The 20,777-nt window shown below is 42.1% G+C and overlaps 1 protein-coding gene across 2 annotated transcripts; it reads left to right on the top strand.

The window, feature by feature from the left end:
• The first annotated feature begins 1,505 nt into the window (after positions 1 to 1,505).
• LOC117517160 (SCAN domain-containing protein 3-like) lies at positions 1,506 to 13,624 on the top strand. Of its 2 annotated transcripts, none has more exons than XM_034178081.1 (5): positions 1,506 to 2,063; positions 9,943 to 10,071; positions 12,488 to 12,967; positions 13,079 to 13,363; positions 13,480 to 13,624. In XM_034178081.1, exons 1-4 carry the CDS (start codon positions 1,833 to 1,835, stop codon positions 13,289 to 13,291), a joined length of 1,053 nt encoding a protein of 350 aa, XP_034033972.1. In that variant the 5' UTR covers positions 1,506 to 1,832; the 3' UTR covers positions 13,292 to 13,363; positions 13,480 to 13,624. The 2 variants fall into 2 exon arrangements, with proteins under 2 accessions (XP_034033972.1, XP_034033971.1); XM_034178080.1 differs by having other exon boundaries at positions 1,516 to 2,063; positions 9,940 to 10,071.
• Positions 13,625 to 20,777: the final 7,153 nt, after the last annotated feature.

Here is a 20,777-nt window from a genome sequence, read left to right on the forward strand (position 1 = left end):
GCGATTTCTCTCACCAGGTGCTGGAAGGGCAGCTTGTGGATCAACAGCTTGGTGGATTTCTGATAGCAGCGGAGTCCGCGCCTGTAACGGTGAGGCTTCTTCACACCGCCGGTAGCCGGAACGCTCTTCCGGGCGGCTTTGGATTTACCGGCGGTCTGTTTGGTTCTGGCCATATTAAAGCTTTCTTCAGATCTGCTGAGCCAGGTCTCTCTGTGTGTCACTTAGAAAGCTCGTAACACTCCACTGCTTGATGCACAATAACTGCCAGCAGCCTGTAAAAGGAGCGACCTGCCTCATTTTCATGGGGCGCTGCTGCGCTGCGTTCACGGTCGTGTGGATTTGGGACACATCGGTTTTTTAGGTATAGGCGTTAAACACTGACCTGTAATACAGGTCAGTGGGCATTAAACTTTACAATCTTGCATATTTTACAGTTTTTAAACATCAAAAATGCCCAAGAGCGGTCTAGAATTACTTGTAATAGACATCTTTAGCATTACTTTATTTACAGGTATCAAGACAATACAGTGGAGAGAAAGTGTTGTCATTATCTATCAAAGTACCCACGTTTCCTGAAAGCAACATCATGTGAGGACTGTTTGCGCTCCTCACTCACATTTCCACGCCCCTCTCAATCGAAGCCACGCCCTCTCACGCCAGAACAGGGCCAAAAGTTTGAAAAAATACGATCTGAAAGTGAAAAAAGATCTGAAGGTGAAAAAAAAAGAAATATGAAAAAAAAATTATTTGATCAAAAAAATTACAGAGCTGAATCAAAAATTTATTTAAACTGAAAAATATATATCTTACGCTTATTTTTATTTTGATAACACTAAATGATTATAAAATTCAAGAACAAACATTGAATTTTCAGTTTCAAAATGTATTTTTTCAGTCTTTTTTTATTTTCAGATTACAAAACTTTTGGCCTTGATTTAGCTCCATAGCTGGGTATTTGGACAGTGATTTTTTTTTTAATAACAACACTGTCGTTATTAGTAAAACGGCCGTTATGTCGTTATAAGCCGTTATAAGTCGTTAACTGTCGTTATAAGTGAGTGACTGATTGTGTTGTTACTAGATTAGCCATTGAAGTAGGAGATTTCACAAACCCCACGTGAACCCAGACCTCTGACCTCTCCCTGGGACGTCCCACTATTCAGAAATGCGTGTTAGATGGGAACGGCCTTGCAATCAGAATCATGTCACCGTCTGACTTTGACCAGTCAGACAATTTTGTAACCGAAACATTAAAAATGATTATCTTCAGGTGTGCCCTGTGACAGACTGGTGTCCGGTCCGCTGGTGTACCCCGCCTGACACCCTGTGATTGCTGGGATAGGCTCCAGCCCCCCTGTGACCCTTAACTGGAGTACACGGGTATAGAAAATGGATGGACGATATATCATCTAACAACGTAATTTTATTGAGCTTTTCTCTATTCACCTGCCTGGAATTTATGCATGCCATAATCCTTGTTACCCAGCAGATGTCGCTGTTTAGAGGTACAAGACGTCGACACTTCACCGACAAAAATGCCTAATATATTTCGCGAGGCTTCATCGGCCCAACATTACGACATTAAGGAGCGTACGACGTCAAGTTGCTTAGTGTTCCTCTGCATTTTATCTATTCCGCCCGATATCAGAACATTTAGTGCTTCCAGACGTGGCCGCTACTTCCGGAAGTGCAACACACTTCCGGATTCGGGTCTCGTCTCTCGCGTGCTTGCGGCCTTGCAAAATACGTTTTTCTTCAGTTTTCGACGAGGAAATATCTAGCTTTAGTCTAAACTACTCAGCTTTTGTATTGTTTTGGTGACTTGTGCTGCCATGGAGAAGCACATTCTGAGCTTGTTGAAGTCCCAGAGCTCGTGTCTGCTCTCGGAGGAGAAGTACAACAACATCGTTCGAGTGCTCCGAGGAGAGCCGCTGAAGATGGAACGACAGCAGCAGCACAGGTTCAGACACTATGTTCTCAAGGCCAAGAACTTCTGCCTGATAAATTTCCCGGAATTCAACCTGACTGATGTTCTCTGTGTACCTGCCACAGACAAACAGAAGGTATTTATCTGCAGCTACAGTACTATAATACTAACTCAGGTATATCAGTATCTACACTTATACATTCACTAAGGTTAATACTGTATGGAGCATCTAGATTGATGTACAACATGTTACATTATTCAAGTTGTTCTATGTTGGGACAAAGTTCTGGTCAGGTCTGGGAGCATGTGTTGGTGCGGCGTACCACCGGGGTCCAGGCAGACCACCGGGGTCCAGGCAGACAACCGGCCCCTTCCTAACCCTCAAAAATAATCTATATCTGTTTTGTGCGGGTAAAACACTGCTGTCATCAATTCACTTAATCTCAGACATTCCTTCTGATTTGTGCGGAATTCGGGAAATCCCTGAATTCAACATGGAAAATACCAAGTCAAGTCTGGGAGTGTGCACTGGTGCTGCACTTTGCCACATTTACAACACTACAGAACTGCCTTGAGTCTGAGATGGCAACCATCCAAGCAGACAACCGGTGTCGCAGACCGAACGGTCCCCTGTAAATATTAGTCCGCCCTGCCTCCACTGTGCATGCTTCATTTAAGACCATAGCAGCTCTTCTGAGATGGAGTCTCTTTACCCAAAGCGATCAAATGGATTAATGCGATTATTAACCATCAGATGATAAAGGTAAAACCTCTTTTCATTCTAAAGTCAGTTTTAAGCATAAACTAGGCTGTTTTATGCAGAAACGAGGTGATAATCGGTGACACTTTGAAGTGACGGAGGCGCAGTGAACGCAACAGCTAAATCAAATCAAATTAAATCAATTTTATTTATATAGCGCCAAATCACAACAAACAGTTGCCCCAAGGCGCTTATATTGTAAGGCAAAAGCCATACAATAATTACAGAAAAACCCCAACAGTCAAAACGACCCCCTGTGAGCAAGCACTTGGCGACAGTGGGAAGGAAAACTCCCTTTTAACAGGAAGAAACCTCCAGCAGAACCAGGCTCAGGGAGGGGCAGTCTTCTGCTGGGACTGATTGGGGCTGAGGGGAGAGAATCAGGAAAAAGACATGCTGTGGAAGAGAGCAGAGATCAATCACTAATGATTAAATGCAGAGTGGTGCATACAGAGCAAAAAGAGAAAGAAACACTCAGTGCATCATGGGAACCCTCCAGCAGTCTAAGTCTATAGCAGCATAACTAAGGGATGGTTCAGGGTCACCTGATCCAGCCCTAACTATAAGCTTTAGCAAAAAGGAAAGTTTTAAGCCTAATCTTAAAAGTAGAGAGGGTGTCTGTGTCCGTAATCCGAATTGGGAGCTGGTTCCACAGGAGAGGAGCCTTTTTTTTTGCCAGCTTGCACTCGGCCGAGACGGACGCACTTTTCTCTTCTCCCTCCCTCCCTCCTTATCTTTCCTGCTTCTGTGGCGTGTTGTCTGTGAGGCTGCAGCTTTGCTCTTCTGGAAAACGACAAAAATGGATCTATTAAAGTGGTCTCTGAACGCAATTGACACTATTTTTTCTACAAGACATTCGGGGGCGGAGGAGCCGACCTGTCCTGCAGGGACACATGTGATGGGTTACGTGATGGACTCGTGGAGGAGATGGCAGGTCATGTGCCTTTACATGCTTTCTGTGGAGGACGTCGAAGATGTGTACATATTCGGCTTGGTGGTGACCGGCTTTCTGATGTGTGGAGCGGGCACTATGCTGGTTTACCGGAAAATCAAGAAAGTGGAAGCAGCTTTGATTGGTCCTTCCAGGCTGCCCTACATGATTGATTCGATTGGGAAGGCAGTGGCTGCGCAGTCGGCCGGGGGTTAACCATGAGTTGGAAATCATCTCGAATAGAATTGCAGCCCTGGAAACCCGCTCTGACCGTCTGTGAAGACCACATTCTACATTCTACATTCAGATGCATTGAGAGCCACTCTGTTCTCAGGACTGTGGAATCTTTCAGGCGTCTGCTAATCTGGCTATTCATTTGGCTTCCCCAAATACAGCTGCACTTCAAGGTCGCTGTGATAAAACCTCCTCAGAAGATCAACACTTAAGCCTCGCTCCCTGGTCTTCCCCCCTCCCCTCAGCTTCTCCAGCTCTGACGTTGACTGTGTTCAGGACTGTTCAGGACTGCTCAGACTGCTCAGGGCTGCCCCCTCCAGGATTGTCGGACAAACTGCCGTTGACGGCGCCAAACAGGCTGCCTCCGGGGTGTTCTGATAAACTGGACCTTTTTAAATCTCGGTTGTCGTTCTGTGTCCTTGTGTGTGTGTGTGTGTGTATGTGTATATATATATATATATATATATATATATATATATATATATATATATATATTAGGGTTGTGCAAGTTAACGTGTTATCGCGTTAACACATTAATTAATGTACGGCAACAATTTTTTTTATCGCACGTTAACACAATAGGGTTTTTTTTTGTTTTGTTTTGTTGTTTTTTTTTTGTAAGAGTCTGTTGCTCACAGGCTTTTGTTTCGCAAGTGTGTCGCTGACTGCTGCCGCGGACATGGAGAAGGGCACGGAACTTTTACATGGCCATTTTCATTTTAAAGTGCTTCCAGACGGCATAGTCAACAGAACCAAAGTTATTTGCTGCCACTGCAAAGCTGCATTTTCTTATCAGTGGAGTACTTCAAGTCTTAAATATCACCTCAATGCAGCACACACAGCTGATACCATCAAATCATTCAACGAATCACACTGCGACGCATTAGATGCAGCGTGTGGGAGAAGTATAGATAAACAAAGGCTGCCAAGCGAACTCATGTAAACGTGGTAAAGATGGCAGAATGCAATATAAACCAGTGAGCGATCAGTGCAGCTTAGATGACTTTAAAAGGTGGAAAGGAAGTCCTACCATTATTTAATGCTTCAATCTTAAATATGATCAATCTATCTTTGTTAGTTGGTTATGTACCACAGGCCTTTAAGGTGGCAGTAATTAAACCATTACTTAAAAAGCCATCACTTGACCCAGCTATCTTAGCTAATTATAGGCCAATCTCCAACCTTCCTTTTCTCTCAAAGATTCTTGAGAGGGTAGTTGTAAAAACAGCTAACTGATCACCTGCAGAGGAATGGTCTATTTGAAGAGTTTCAGTCAGGTTTTAGAATTCATCATAGTACAGAAACAGCATTAGTGAAGGTTACAAATGATCTTCTTATGGCTTCGGACAGTGGACTTATCTCTGTGCTTGTTCTGTTGGACCTCAGTGCTGCTTTTGATACTGTTGACCATAAAATTTTATTACAGAGATTAGAGCATGTCATAGGTATTAAAGGCACTGCGCTGCAGTGGTTTGAATCATATTTGTCTAATAGATTACAGTTTGTTCATGTAAATGGGGAATCTTCTTCACAGACTAAAGTTAATTATGGAGTTCCACAAGGTTCTGTGCTAGGACCAATTTTATTCACTTTATACATGCTTCCCTTAGGCAGTATTATTAGACGGTATTGCTTAAATTTTCATTGTTACGCAGATGATACCCAGCTTTATCTATCCATGAAGCCAGAGGATACACACCAATTAGCTAAACTGCAGGATTGTCCTTACAGACATAAAGACATGGATGACCTCTAATTTCCTGCTTTTAAACTCAGATAAAACTGAAGTTATTGTACTTGGCCCCACAAATCTTAGAAGCATGGTGTCTAACCAGATCGTTACTCTGGATGGCATTTCCCTGATCTCTAGTAATACTGTGAGAAATCTTGGAGTCATTTTTGATCAGGATATGTCATTCAAAGCGCATATTAAACAAATATGTAGGACTGCCTTTTTGCATTTACGCAATATCTCTAAAATCAGAAAGGTCTTGTCTCAGAGTGATGCTGAAAAACTAATTCATGCATTTATTTCCTCTAGGCTGGACTATTGTAATTCATTATTATCAGGTTGTCCTAAAAGTTCCCTAAAAAGCCTTCAGTTGGTTCAGAATGCTGCAGCTAGAGTACTGACGGGGACTAGCAGGAGAGAGCATATCTCACCCGTGTTGGCCTCTCTTCATTGGCTTCCTGTTAATTCTAGAATAGAATTTAAAATTCTTCTTCTTACTTATAAGGTTTTGAATAATCAGGTCCCATCTTATCTTAGGGACCTCGTAGTACCATATTACCCCATTAGAGCGCTTCGCTCTCAGACTGCGGGCTTACTTGTAGTTCCTAGGGTTTGTAAGAGTAGAATGGGAGGCAGAGCCTTCAGCTTTCAGGCTCCTCTCCTGTGGAACCAGCTCCCAATTCAGATCAGGGAGACAGATACCCTCTCTACTTTTAAGATTAGGCTTAAAACTTTCCTTTTCGCTAAGGCTTATAGTTAGGGCTGGATCGGGTGACCCTGGACCATCCCTTGGTTATGCTGCTTTAGACGTAGATTGTGGGGGGGTTCCCATGATGCACTGTTTCTTTCTCTTTTTGCTCCGTATGCATCACTCTGCATTTAATCATTAGTGATCGATCTCTGCCCCCCTTCACGGCATGTCTTTTTCCTGGGTTTTTTCCCTCAGCCTCCAACCAGTCTCAGCAGAAGACTGCCCCTCCCTGAGCCTGGTTCTGCTGGAGGTTTCTTCCTGTTAAAAGGGAGTTTTTCCCTTCCCACTGTGGCCAAGTGCTTGCTCATAGGGGGTCGTTTTGACCGTTGGGGTTTTTCATAATTATTGTATGGCCTTGCCTTACAATATGGAGCGCCTTGGGGCAACTGTTTGTTGTGATTTGGCGCTATATAAGAAAAAAGTGATTGATTGATTGATTGAAAGTCAATGAATTTCAACTTTTTTGTAAGCGCAGAGGTCTCCATGTTCATGGGAAAGGCAAAGAGGACCTTATTGCATTTGCATACAGCGTGGATTTGATGGAATTGTTTCCCCTGATGCACTGAAACTGATAGATGGATTGGCATAAATACCAGTGTAAAAATGTGACCCCTATGCATGAATGCAAATATTGCTGAATATTTGATGGAAAATGATGACAGAGTACTCTTAATGGGGCTCCGCAAGAACTATAAGGAAAGTACATCTTGTCATTGTTTACAGTTGCAATGTTCCATTCACATTATTAAAGTGACTGTGATAACTACAACTGACAAATTTATTATTCTAATCCATCTCTTGCACCCTTCAGAGATTTTCTTCTCCATTGAGCAGTTGTGTAAAACATATGGTTGTTTGCAAGTGCATTCCAGGTCTTTGTGCTCACAATAATGAATATAACACTAGCTTTTACGCCACCATGCAAGTCGACAGTTATTGTTTGTACAATCAACAATCGAGCAATATGCACCTGACATGTTTAGATTTCACCTGAACTTAAGGCACCTTGACACTTGCACGAATTTGATCCCTGCACTAGCACGCTATCTGGCGTGCCAGTGGCTAAACTTGCTGTAAACTGTGCATGAACTATGTGTGGTTGCATGCCAGTGTGCAAACAAAATTTTGAAATGTTCAAATTGTCTGGCACACATTAATTCCGTGAACTATGTGCAACCCATTCGAAAACACTGTGTGTGTGAATGTGCCTACACACAATGCAATGCAACTTACTCTACCTTAACTAAAGTGACATGAAATATACAATGACGTGGCTAAAATTCTTATGTATTACCTTTATGTAGAACGGGTAACTCTAGCTAGTACAACCCCTGGCAAAAATTATGGAATCACCAGTCTCGGAGGATGTTCATTCAGTTGTTTAATTTTGTAGAAAAAAAAGCAGATCACAGACATGACATAAAACTATTTCAAATGGCAACTTTCTGGCTTTAAGAAACACTATAAGAAATCAGGAAAAATAATTGTGGCAGTCAGTAACGGTTACTTTTTTAGACCAAGCAGAGGGAAAAAATATGGAATCACTTATTTCTGAGGAAAAAATTATGGAATTATGAAAAACAAAAGAACGCTCCAACACATCACTAGTATTTTGTTGCACCACCTCTGGCTTTTATAACAGCTTGCAGTCTCTGAGGCATGGACTTAATGAGTGACAAACAGTACTCTTCATCAATCTGGCTTCAACTTTCTCTGATTGCTGTTGCCAGATCAGCTTTGCAGGTTGGAGCCTTGTCATGGACCATTTTCTTCAACTTCCACCAAAGATTTTCAATTGGATTAAGATCCGGACTATTTGCAGGCCATGACATTGACCCTATGTGTCTTTTTGCAAGGAATGTTTTCACAGTTTTGCTCTATGGCAAGATGCATTATCATCTTGAAAAATGATTTCATCATCCCCAAACATCCTTTCAATTGATGGGATAAGAAAAGTGTCCAAAATATCAATGTAAACTTGTGCATTTATTGATGATGTAATGACAGCCATCTCCCCAGTGCCTTTACCTGACATGCAGCCCCATATCATCAGTGACTGTGGAAATTTACATGTTCTCTTCAGGCAGTCATCTTTATAAATCTCATTGGAACGGCACCAAACAAAAGTTCCAGCATCATCACCTTGCCCAATGCAGATTCGAGATTCATCACTGAATATGACTTTCATCCAGTCATCCACAGTCCACCATTGCTTTTCCTTAGCCCATTGTAACCTTGTTTTTTTCTGTTTAGGTGTTAATGATGGCTTTCGTTTAGCTTTTCTGTATGTAAATCCCATTTCCTTAGGCAGTTTCTTACAGTTCGGTCACAGACGTGGACTCCAGTTTCCTCCCATTCATTCCTCATTTGTTTTGTTGTGCATTTTCGATTTTTGAGACATATTGCTTTAAGTTTTCTGTCTTGACGCTTTGATGTCTTCCTTGGTCTACCAGTATGTTTGCCTTTAACAACCTTTCCATGTTGTTTATATTTGGTCCAGAGTTTAGACACAGCTGACTGTGAACAACCAACATCTTTTGCAACATTGCGTGGTAATTTACCCTCTTTTAAGAGTTTGATAATCCTCTCCTTTGTTTCAGTTGACAACTCTCGTGTTGGAGCCATGATTCATGTCAGTCCACTTGGTGCAACAGCTCTCCAAGGTGTGATCACTCCTTTTTAGATGCAGAATACGGAGCAGATCTGATTTGATGCAGGTGTTAGTTTTGGGGATGAAAATTTACAGGGTGATTCCATAATTATTCCTCAGAATTAAGTGATTCCATATTTTTTTTCCCTCTGCTTGGTCTAAAAATGTAACCGTTACTGACTGCCACAATTTTTTTTTTCTTCATTTCTTATAGTGTTTCTTAAAGCCAGAAAGTTTAAAGTTTAAATACAATTAAAGCTACATGTCTCTTGTGAAATGCATAATCACACTACCTGGATTTAGTAGCCAAAGGAGAGTGAGGCTCAGAGTTCATGCACGTGCACTAGTAATCTGCAATTCACTTATCACACAGTGCAAAATGAGTTTTTCAAAACGGAATGCGACACCATAAAGTAAACGGGAGGTGATGGTCAAGTGGTTAAAGTGGTGGCCTTATGACCAGAAGATCTTTGTTTCAAATCCTCAATAGACCGAAAAATTACTCGAGGCCCTTGGGCAAGGGCCTTAATCCCAGAGTTGGTCCCAGTGTGTGGTGAACGCCTTACATGGCAGCACCCTGACATTGGTCTTTATGTGAGGCATCACTGTAAAGTGCTGTTACCATAAAAGCACTATATCAATGCAGTCCATTTACCACTAACAGCAGATCACAATATGACAGACATTTTTTCCCCTCCTTCATTCACAGCATATCATCATATCTCACAGGCTGCCCTACGTACACCTGCTAAAGGCTTCACTTATAAGTCAACCCTTTTTATTAAAGTAAAAAAAAAAAAAAAAAAGAAGAAAAGAATGAATTCTCTTTTTTACTACTATACTAGAATGTAGTGAAGCTGCTTTGCCTTACTGTGAAATTGATGCAAAGACACTTGGACAAAATTGTCCTGTAATAACTTTATCATATAAATTATACTCTTGTTTTTTGTTCAGCAAAACAGCAGTGGCCCCACCCTCCTTGGCCAGTATCGTCTTGTAGCTCATGCTGGGCAGATTCAAGGGATATTGGAACGTGTGCATGCTGTTCAGAATAATCATCTTGGCTATAAGAAGACCCTCCATCAGGTATCAATCAATTCTACACTTTTCAGTTTATTGATATGAACACAGGTGGAGATTGAGATTGACAGCTACTCTGTGTGTGTGTGTTTGTGTTTGTTTCATGTCATTAGTTCTTGAACAATTCTATGCAATGAATGACAAATTCCTAGTTGATGTTTGGTTTTATGCCATGTGGATATTTGTTGGTTCACACTGTTGCCTCACAGAGAGAAGGTCCCATACTGGAATCCAACATGGGGTCTCATGTACAAAAACTTGCGTGGATTTCCTACTGACACATGGAGTACGCCAAAATCCAGAAACTGGTGTAAGCACAAAAAGTTCAGATGGATCACAGTGTGTGTAGTCATGGATCCACGCACGTTCGGTTTATACATCTCACTGAACGTGGATTTTGGCACACATGCGCACGCATCAAACTCCTCCCTGGCCACGCCGCTATCTGAATATGGAGATATATTCAAATAGTTTGGTTGTGTCGCGCAATGGCACCATGTTGTGTGTTTGATGATGTCCGTCATTGTCTCTGTGTTGTTGTGTGTAAAAATTAAAGAACTTTGCAGACTGTGCAAAACAAGAAAAGCTGTGGCTCAGTCACTGTCTCTCACGCGGCTCGCCGCAATGTAAAATGAAAATTAAATGAGTACATTCGTGTGTGTAATGCTGAGCTCAGAGCAGCGCACACACTGAGGTAAAAAGATATTAGGTACAGAGCGGCTGACAATGTGTGACATTAACATTACACACGCTTTTATTGACAAATACTGAACACAGTCAGGGACTTGTTAAGAAGCTCTCTAGTTCCACCATCAAGAAAAAGAAAACATATTAATAATAACAACAAAAAACATTTGAATGCACACATGTCCAATGTGCCCGTTTTGGTTTTCGTTCAGAACAATTACACCGATAAACTATTTAACCACCAAGCAGCCATCCCGTCGTGCGCTGTGCCAGCCTCCAGCCTGACGTGCATTTGCACCACACATACGATTTGAACACTGATGGAATGAAAATGTTTCCTGTTAACAAAAACAAATTCATCATGTGATGGCACCTTTATGTGTGCAGTCAATAGCTCCGATTACATTGCAATATTACCCTGCAAAACACTGTAATGTACCTGATGCCATTCAGATGATGTCGTTCCACACAGCTGGCATGGCTCGGCACAAGGTTGACTGGCACACGCCTGACCAATCAGCGAGCGCCCGCTGGAATGCCCCTGTGCCAGGACGCCCAGCATGGGCAGCACCTGCGTGGGCACAGACAACCCCTGGGTCGTCACCGTATTGCGCTATGGGCCGGCTGCAGTTCTGTGTGCAACTCCAGTGGCCTTGGTAATCAATTTAGTTATGAGCCAGTTATCATCATTTGCAAGTAAATCCTCGCGTTCTCTGAATACACGCTCATGTCTGATTGCATCATTTGCAAGGTCTTCTAACAGCGCTAATGCAGCCGGTATTGGTGTTTGTTTAATCACTGCCTAAAAGAGTAAAAAGCGCAGAACTATACTATGCCAGTATGCTAGCCATATGAAAGCAAAAATAAGTGTGTCTTAAGTCTGGACTTGAAAATCTCCACAGAATCTGACTTTTATTTATGCTGGGAGATCATTCCACCAATCCAACCAGTAGGAGCAGTGTGCAGCAATAATCTTGGCACCCGGGGCCCAACTCCAGATGTAGCACACGGCTTTGATCAGGGACAGAGAAGGAGCAGACCCTAATGTGCAGTTTCTGATGGTGGGAGAAAACCCATACAGACACACAACATTGCAAACCTCACAGAAAAAAACTGGGTCTAGCTGGAATCAAACCCCAGAACCTCTTGCTGTGAGGTAAGAGTGCTAACACTGAGCCCCTGTGTGGTTTAAAATATGAACAGAAACATGTGATATTTCACATGATATTCCTTAATATTGAAAAAATATCACACTGTTCGTTGTTAGGGTCCAATGGAAGGTTTCATGAATTTTCCACTATTTCATAATGAATCAAAATTCAAAGGGTTTTTGTGAAGTTTTAAAAAGACTCTCAAGTGTTGGATTTTCTGTTATTTGTCACATAGTCACATTATTTCTATTTAATCATTGGCATCTAATCTCAGTTCAGTTTATTATGGCAGTGCCCATACACTAATATTTGCGTTATACCGCTAGTACGCGTGAGGTGTATACTGTAGTCTGTTCCATGATTAATTGCAGAGGCAACAGTGGTAAGAAAAATTAGTGATCTTTTGTTATTTTACAAGAAGTCTCTGTCCAATTTCAGTCTTTCAGTACTTCCATGGTAATTATGTCAGTTATTAAGGATTCAAATGCTTTCAGTGAATCAAATTTTAATTTACTTTGCAACATGGACAGTGCGCGATGCTAATGTTGTATATGCAGTATTACATGACGGGTCTATGTTAACAGATCCAGCAGTCCTACTCCAACATACCAAGGTCTGTAGTGCAGCTCTTCATCAACCTTTGTGAAGTCTGCCAGCAATCAAGACGCAGAAGCAAGAGCACAGTGCACACACCTGTCCTGTCAACTGGATTCATGAGTAGGGTCCAGATTGACCTGATTGATCAACGCCACGCCCCTGATGGCAAATACAATTGGATTGCCCACTTCATGGATCACTGGTCCAAGTTTCATGTCATATGGCCGCTCACCTCCAAAACTCCAAAGGAAGTTGCAGAAGGCCTCAACACCAGGGTGATCCCCTACCTTGGACTTCCCAAGATCTTCCAGTCAGGCAATGGAAGGGATTTTGTAAATCAGCTAGTTCTTCAGCTTGTTGCTGAGTGGGGAGCAGATGATGCCTTCTTTGTGAATGGCAGTCCAAAGCACTCACAATCCCAGGGCAAATACAGCATTGAGGAGGAGATCTGCAAATGTCGTGCACAGGTAATTAATACTGTAACACTTTTAAGAGTGGTCAGTATTTGTCTTCATTCTTGTGCATATGTATAAAGTTATGAAGATGTGGAAAAAATAATATATTTACGTATTTCACAGGCTGGGTTGGATGGTGCGAAGGAGTATCCATGGGCATCGTGGCTGCCCAGGATCCAGTTTATATTGAACAACGTGCGCAGTGAAGCTACCCAGCAAACTCCATATGAACTGGTCTTTGGACATTCCAGTCACTCAGACCTGTACTCTGGAGTATGTGTTGATGGCAATGTCATCATGAAGAAGACCTACCAGCTACCACCGAAGTGGTCATAGATGATGAAATTGCCCAGACCGCCTCAGTAAACGATGATCACGAGTTCGTGGGAACACCCGATTCACATCTGAGTATGGTTCTTACCATTAGGTTTTTTTCCATTGTTTTTCATTTATATTTCTCATTATATTTCTATGAATTTATATTTGGTTGTTTATTATAGAGTATTCTTTCCCTTGATTTACAGGTGACAGTGAGAACGATCCTTCATCACCTCAGGGGGATGACGGCTCAGCATCAGTTTCCAGTGTCAAAGAGTCTGAAAATGTGGCGGATGGCAATATGTCCTCCAGCCATGAGCCTCCCAGAGAGAACAAGAGTGCTGAAGACTTTCTTAAACAGTATATGAAATATCAGCTTCAGTTTGCGAGAATCATATGGGAGAGTTGAACCTAGATTTGATGTGATTTCTTGTAAGAGTCCTTTTCTGTTCCACTCCACCATGAAGCTGTATAACTGATGATGCAGTTTCTCCAGTCACAGCCACAGAAGCCTCCAACTCTTTTGAGGTTGTCTTGGTGGCTTTCCTCCCCAATCACCTTTTTGCATGGTTATTCATGTTCTTGAGAACTGTCCATTCCAGTCAGAGTTACCATACTTGTTTGTATTTGTTCAAGATATTTTCAGTGCGTTGTAAATGTTCATGTATCCATCCCCTGATTTGATTAAATAAAAGTGGTAAACGTGATGAATTATATATAAAAATGATCCTCAAATTTCATTTGTCTGATGTTTTATGACCTCTGAAAATGGAGAAACTGGTTAGAAATGGCAATAATTCCTGAATGGCTTATACACTGGATGTCGAATGGGGTCGTGGATAGTGAGCACATTTACATGACCACAATCAATAACTGGAGTAATCGGATAACAGCAAATAATCTGATCTGTCGCATTTACATATTCTTCAGTTATGGTTTACATGATTTCAGTTCATTAGTTGGATTTCTTTGGAAGTAGAGAAAGAAGCTCTTGAAGAAAAAGCATAGACTGTATTGAGAAAAAGAGCTCTCTGTCTCTGAACAGGTGCACCGAGTTGATGTCCTCACGCATGAACAGTGAGGAAACATGACATCATGCTTTGAGCAATCTCTGGTCAACTCCAGTATAATTGTCTATAAACTGCATAGATAATCAAGAAATTAATTTCAATTTATTTTCATTTGTATAGCGCCAAATCGCAACAAAGTTGCCTCAAGGTGCTTCACACAAGTAAGGTCTAACCTTACCAACCCCTAGAGCAAGCACACAGGCGACAGTGGTAAGGAAAAACTCCCTCTGATGATTTGAGGAAGAAACCTCAAGTAGACCAGACTCAAAGGGGTGACCCACTGCTTGGGCCATGCTACCAGATACAACAGACAATAGGAAATTTTGGAAGTCCATGCCAGTACACAGGACAGAAGGCCTGCAGAAGACACCACACCCATCTCTGGATGTAGCCGCACCTGAAACGGAGAGGAAAAAACAATCAGGCGGCAGAAAAACGATAAATACGGTATAATTTATCAGCATTTAACAACAAGAAAAACAGAAGAAATGCTAAGGTGATCGCCGGCCACTAGCCCTAAACTTCACTAAAAGACCCAGACTTTAGATAAAGTTGAGGCCGCGGCCCACCATCTTTACTAATAAAATGAATTTTAAAGGGTAGAAAGCATAGAAATGTACTATGCTAGTATGCTAGCCATACGAAAGGGAAAATAGGTGCTTATTAAGTATGGACTTGAAAGTCTCTACAGTATCTGTTTTACTGATGCAGGGAGATTATTCCACAAAGCAGGTGCACGATAAAGAGAAAGCTCTGTGACCCGCAGACTTTTTATTCACCCTAGGGACACAAAGTAGTCCTGCAGCCTGAGAACACAGAGCCTGGGCCTGTACGTAGGGTTTAAGTAGATCAGCTAAATAGGGCGGCGCCAGTCTGTGAACAATTTTATAGGCCAGTAGCAGGACTTTAAAATCAGATCTCACAGGGACAGGAAGCCAGTGAAGACACGCCAAAATGGGTGTAATGCGGTCAAACTTTCTGCTTCATGTCAAAAGTCTGGCAGCAGCATGACGACCCCTAATGCTGGACTGTGGTAAACCAGAAACTAGAACATTGCAGTAGTCCATTGTAGAAGAAACAAATGCATGAATCAGGGTCTCGGCATCAGCTATAGACAGGATGGGACGAATCCTCGCTATATTTCGCAGGTGGAAGAAAGCAGTCCTCGTAATATCTCTAATGTGGAGGTCAGAGGACAATGTAAGATCAAAAATTACCCCAAGGTTCCTCACTTTGTCAGTGTGATGTATGATACAGGAGCCTAGACTAAGTGTTAGATGGTCAAATTGATGCCGATGTCTCACTGGACCAAGAACCATCATTTCAGTCTCGTCAGGGTTTAAAAGTAGGAAATTGCTAGACATCCAGCTTTTCACTGATGTAAGGCAATTGTCTAAGGATTTTACGTGAAGGAGATTACCAGCAGTTATCGGCACATATAACTGAGTATCATCAGCATAGCAATGAAAAGTAATCCCAAAATGCCACAATATGTGCACAGGGGGTGCTATATCAAATCAAATCAATTTTATTTATATAGCACCAAATCACAACAAACAGTTGCCCCAAGGTGCCTTATATTGTAAGGCAAGGCCATACAATATAACGGAAAAACCCCAACGGTCAAAACGACCCCCTGTGAGCAAGCACTTGGCAACAGTGGGAAGGAAAAACTCCCTTTTAACAGGAAGAAACCTCCAGCAGAACCAGGCTCAGGGAGGGGCAGTCTTCTGCTGGGACTGGTTGGGGCTGAGGGAGAGAACCAGGAAAAAGACATGCTGTGGAAGAGAGCAGAGATCAATCACTAATGATTAAATGCAGAGTGGTGCATACAGAGCAAAAAGAGAAAGAAACACTCAGTGCATCATGGGAACCCCCCCAGCAGTCTAAGTCTATAGCAGCATAACTAAGGGATGGTTCAGGGTCACCTGATCCAGCCCTAACTATAAGCTTTAGCAAAAAGGAAAGTTTTAAGCCTAATCTTAAAAGTAGAAGAGGGTGTCTGTCTCCTTGATCTGAAATGGGAGCTGGTTCCACAGGAGAGGAGCCTGAAAGCTGAAGGCTCTGCCTCCCATTCTACTCTTACAAACCCTAGGAACTACAAGTAAGCCTGCAGTCTGAGCGTGAAGCGCTCTATTGGGGTGATATGGTACTATGAGGTCCCTAAGATAAGATGGAACCTGATTATTCAAAACCTTATAAGTAAGAAGAAGAATTTTAAATTCTATTTTTTTAATTCTATCTTTAGGCCAGTTGATGTGTTCTTTGGAAAATTGTAACCTCTTCTTCACGTCTTTATTTAACAGAGGGACTTTGCGGGGGATTCTTGCAAATAATTAGCTTCACATAGGCATCTTCTAACTGTCACAGCACTTACAGGTAACTCCAGACTGTCTTTGATCATCCTGGAGCGATCAATGGGTGAGCCTTGCCATTCTGGTTATTCTTGTATCCATTTTGATTGTGTTTTCAATTTTCTTCCACACGTCTGTTTTTTTTTTTTTTTTGGTCCATTTTAAAGCATGGAGATCATTGTAGATGAACAGCCTATAATTTTTTGCACCTGTGTATAAGTTTTCCCCTCTCCAATCAATTTTTTAATTAAACTACGCTGTTCTTCTGAACAATGTCTTGAACGTCCCATTTTCCTCAGGCTTTCAAAAAGAAAAGCATGTTCAACAGGTGCTGGCTTCATCCTTAAATAGGGACACCTGATTCACACCTGTTTGTTCCACAAAATTGACGAACTCACTGACTGAATGCCACACTACTATTATTGTGAACACCACCTTTTCTACTTTTTTTTTTTTACTAATAGCCCAATTTCATAGACTTAAGAGTGTGCATATCTAAATGCCTGGTCTTGTTGGATTTGTGAGAATCTATTGAATTTACTGGTACCTTGTTCCCCATGTAACAATAAGAAATACGAGGTCTGTTAGAAAAGTACGGACCTTTTTATTTTTTTGCAATAACCTTATGGATTTGAATCACATGTGATTGTATCAGCCAAGCTTGAACCTTCGTGCGCATGCGTAAGTTTTTTCACGCCTGTCGGTTGCGTCATTCGCCTGTGAGCAGGCTTGAGTGAGCACCTGGTCCTCCCCCCTTGTCGGATTTTCAATTGTGAGGAAAATGTCTGAACGGCTGGAGCAGCAATGCATCAAATTTTTCCAGAAACTGTGAGAGGACAGCCATTCGGAAAATTCAGATGGCTTTCGGTGAAGATCTTATGGGCATCACAGAGATTAAGGAGCATTACAACCGGATTAAAGACGGCCCACAGCGGCTGAGGGCGCGCTGCGCTTCGAGCGGCCATCGACAGGCTGAAACGACCGGATCATTTCCAAAGCGAAGGCTGTGTTGATCCGGGACGTCATCTGGCCAGAGAAATGGCAGAAAGGTGGACATCAGCATTTTTCCGGCACATTCCACTGTTAAGGAGATTCTGTCATGAAAACAGGAGCGGACGAATTCGCCACGGAGCCGCTAATGGCGCGGAACGAAAGCCACCTCCGTGTTGGTCTCACAGAACATGTTGTGACATGCTCAGCTCTTTGACAATTTCTCGGATACTCTCTCGACTGAAAAGCCACCCAAAGCTGTCTGAATCTTCCGAATGATGGAAGAGCTGGGCATGTCCCTGTGAGACTTCCAACACAGAGGTGCTTTTTGTTCTGCGCCATTACGCGGCTCCGTCCTGACACGCGAATTCCGCCGCACGTCTTTCATTACAAAGTCTCCTGTAACGGTGTAATGTGCCAAAAAAGTGCTATGTCCACCTCTCTTGCTATTTCTCTGGTAGTCACACGATGTCCCGAATCAACACAGCCTTCACTTTGGAAATGATCCGGTCGTTTCAGCCTGTCGATGGCCGCTCGAAGCGCGGCGCGCCCTCAGCCGCTGTGGGCCGTCTTTAATCCAGTTGTAATGCTCCTTAATCTCTGTGATGCCCATTGAATCTTCATCGAAAGCCATCTGAATTTTCCGAATGGTTTCCACGTGGCTGTCTCTCACAGTTTCTGAAAAACTTTTGATGCAGCAAAGCGGCAGTCGCTCAGCCATTTTCCTGACAATGAAAATCCGCCGAGGTGGCTGGACCACTCCTCCCACAAACCGTGCTTACAGGCGAATGACACAACCGACAGGCATGAAAAAACTCACGCATGCGCACAAAGGTTCAAGCTTGGCTGATGCAATCACACGTGATTCAAATCCATATGGTTTTTGCAAAAAATAAAAAGGTCCGTTACTTTTCTAACAGACCTCGTATACTCAAAACCTGGATTCATCTTTTTAGTCACATAGCACTAAATATTCTGAACACTGTATGTGTCCCTGCAACAGATTGGTGTCCTATCCAGGGTGTACCCCACTTCACGCCCTATGACTGCTGGGATAGGCTCCACTCCACCCAGCGCAGCCTGATCTTGGATAAGTGGCTGAAGGTGAGTGAGTGATGTACCGAAGAAATTGAACTATTGGGGAGAAATCCATGTGGTTCAGCTGATTTCTCATAATCAGATTACAGTCATTATCGGATAAAGCATATTTGATTTTGCTGTTTAAATGAGCACATAATAATGAAATAACAGCCAATAATCAGAGAGCAGTCGGGTTTTGAGTGTGCATGTAAATGGGGCCAGTGACATTACGTCTGACACTGAAGCCCCGAGGCTTGTGTCAAGTGGAGACCTGTCCAAACAAGCCTTGTGTCGAGGCCCGTAACATTTTTCAGATTATCACGTGACCAAAATAAATGAAGTGAGTGAGTGGGTGGCATAACTGTTTCATTTTATGTCTTGATAAGGAAGTGTCTGCTTGTATTGTCTTTTTTGTGACTTGAATCCTGACTGTTGCATTGACAGCATCTTTGTGGAAGTGGAGCCACATAGAAAGGAACAGACTTCTCTGGTGTGTGAGTATTTTGAACCGGTTCCTTCCAGTTAATTACATAAGATTTTTAAACACATTATTAAGTAGTAAATTATGTTCTTTTGGAGACAATATAAACACTTCCTCAGAAGACCAAAATCCTCTTTCATTGTTGAAGGTGTTGCAGGCATCCAGTTAAATATGAGCAAATATTTGCACAAAAGCAATAAAGTTTATCAGTTTGAACATTAAATATCTTGTCTTTGTGGTGTATTCAATTGAATATAGGTTGAAGAGGATTTGCAAATCATTGTATTCTTTTTATTTACACTTTACACAACGTCCCAACTTCACTGGAATTGGGGTTGTCGATGGTAATATCCTATCTCTTCAAACACAATAAACCTCATTACAATATGAAATATGAATGCTGACATCTAGTGGTGAGCCTGCAGCATTAATCACAGGGTCCAGGTGGCTAATGGAAGCCACTATTGCTTGGAAACATGCAGCCATAGTCATGGCTGTTGACCCTCAGTGATGTGTCATCTCCCCCAACACAGGTGATGATTGATGTGTGTAAACTAAGAGGAAAGTGAAGTGAAAACATTGAATAAAATAAGAGTAAATAAGAATGAAAAAACACAAAGTGTCACCTTGCTGCTGCTTTGCTTCACCTCAGGGAGCTTTGGTGTTTGCTGTGAGACATGCACTTTTGACAGATTGGTGTTAACTACACAGAAATCATTTGATATGGGTCCACTTTCACAATACCACAGTCTTGTGCACCTCCAGTTTAGAGAGATAGAAATGTGCCACTCAGGTTGATATTACGTTCAAATCATAACACCCATAGCAATATTTATGCTTTTTGTCAAAAGTGAACTTGTTCCACACATATCTGCCCCACTGATGGAGAAAACATCACAAACAGAATGCACATTTTTACACTTACTGTATCAGCCTGTTTTATTTGTACTGGATCCGCTGTGGTTACCCTGAACATCCGGGGCAGCCGAAAGACAACACCTGTATCAGCCGCTTTGTTTGCGTCTGCTGTGTATACGAGTAATTGGGTTAGTACTGTGACTTGATGGTTGGGTCTCTGCAGCTGGTCCAAAAGCACACGGCCACTGCAGATGTCATCACAACTTTTAAACTAGTATGAACTGATTCATGTTTACTTTTGTTGACCGTGGACGCTTCTTTGCTGAAGCATTTGCAGTCGAAATGTGAAATTTCTTTTCACGTCCACATTTTCAAAACAGTTTGTAGTGCTTTGACCTCTTCCCAGCCCCTCACCCCACCCCAAAAAAATGGTAACTTGTATATAATTTAAATGTTATGAAGAACACATCTATATTATGGTTTCTAGGTTTTATTGCAGTTTGAAGCAATACAGTTCGTCAGATTATAAGTACTGTACTTTACTACCGTTTTATGACTAACATGTTTTTGACATTTTTAATAAGCTCAGTGACGATACAGATTTTCTGAATGATCGGATGAGTCCTTTGGACTGGAAATGAAGGGAATGTAGAATGAGAAGGCTTAGAATC

This window comes from Thalassophryne amazonica, chromosome 9 (genome assembly GCF_902500255.1).
Source record: "Thalassophryne amazonica chromosome 9, fThaAma1.1, whole genome shotgun sequence".
In the NCBI taxonomy this organism is placed as follows: Eukaryota; Metazoa; Chordata; class Actinopteri; order Batrachoidiformes; family Batrachoididae; genus Thalassophryne; species Thalassophryne amazonica.

What these genes read in the sequence shown, in the direction of transcription:
- LOC117517160 (XM_034178080.1), top strand. Translation starts at nt 1,833, where the DNA reads ATGGAGAAGCACATTCTGAGCTTGTTGAAGTCCCAGAGCTCGTGTCTG. An exon ending in CTGCCACAGACAAACAGAAG is followed by an intron (nt 2,064 to 9,939) that starts GTATTTATCTGC and finishes TTTTTTGTTCAG; the next exon opens with CAAAACAGCAGTGGCCCCAC. An exon ending in TCTGCAAATGTCGTGCACAG is followed by an intron (nt 12,968 to 13,078) that starts GTAATTAATACT and finishes CGTATTTCACAG; the next exon opens with GCTGGGTTGGATGGTGCGAA.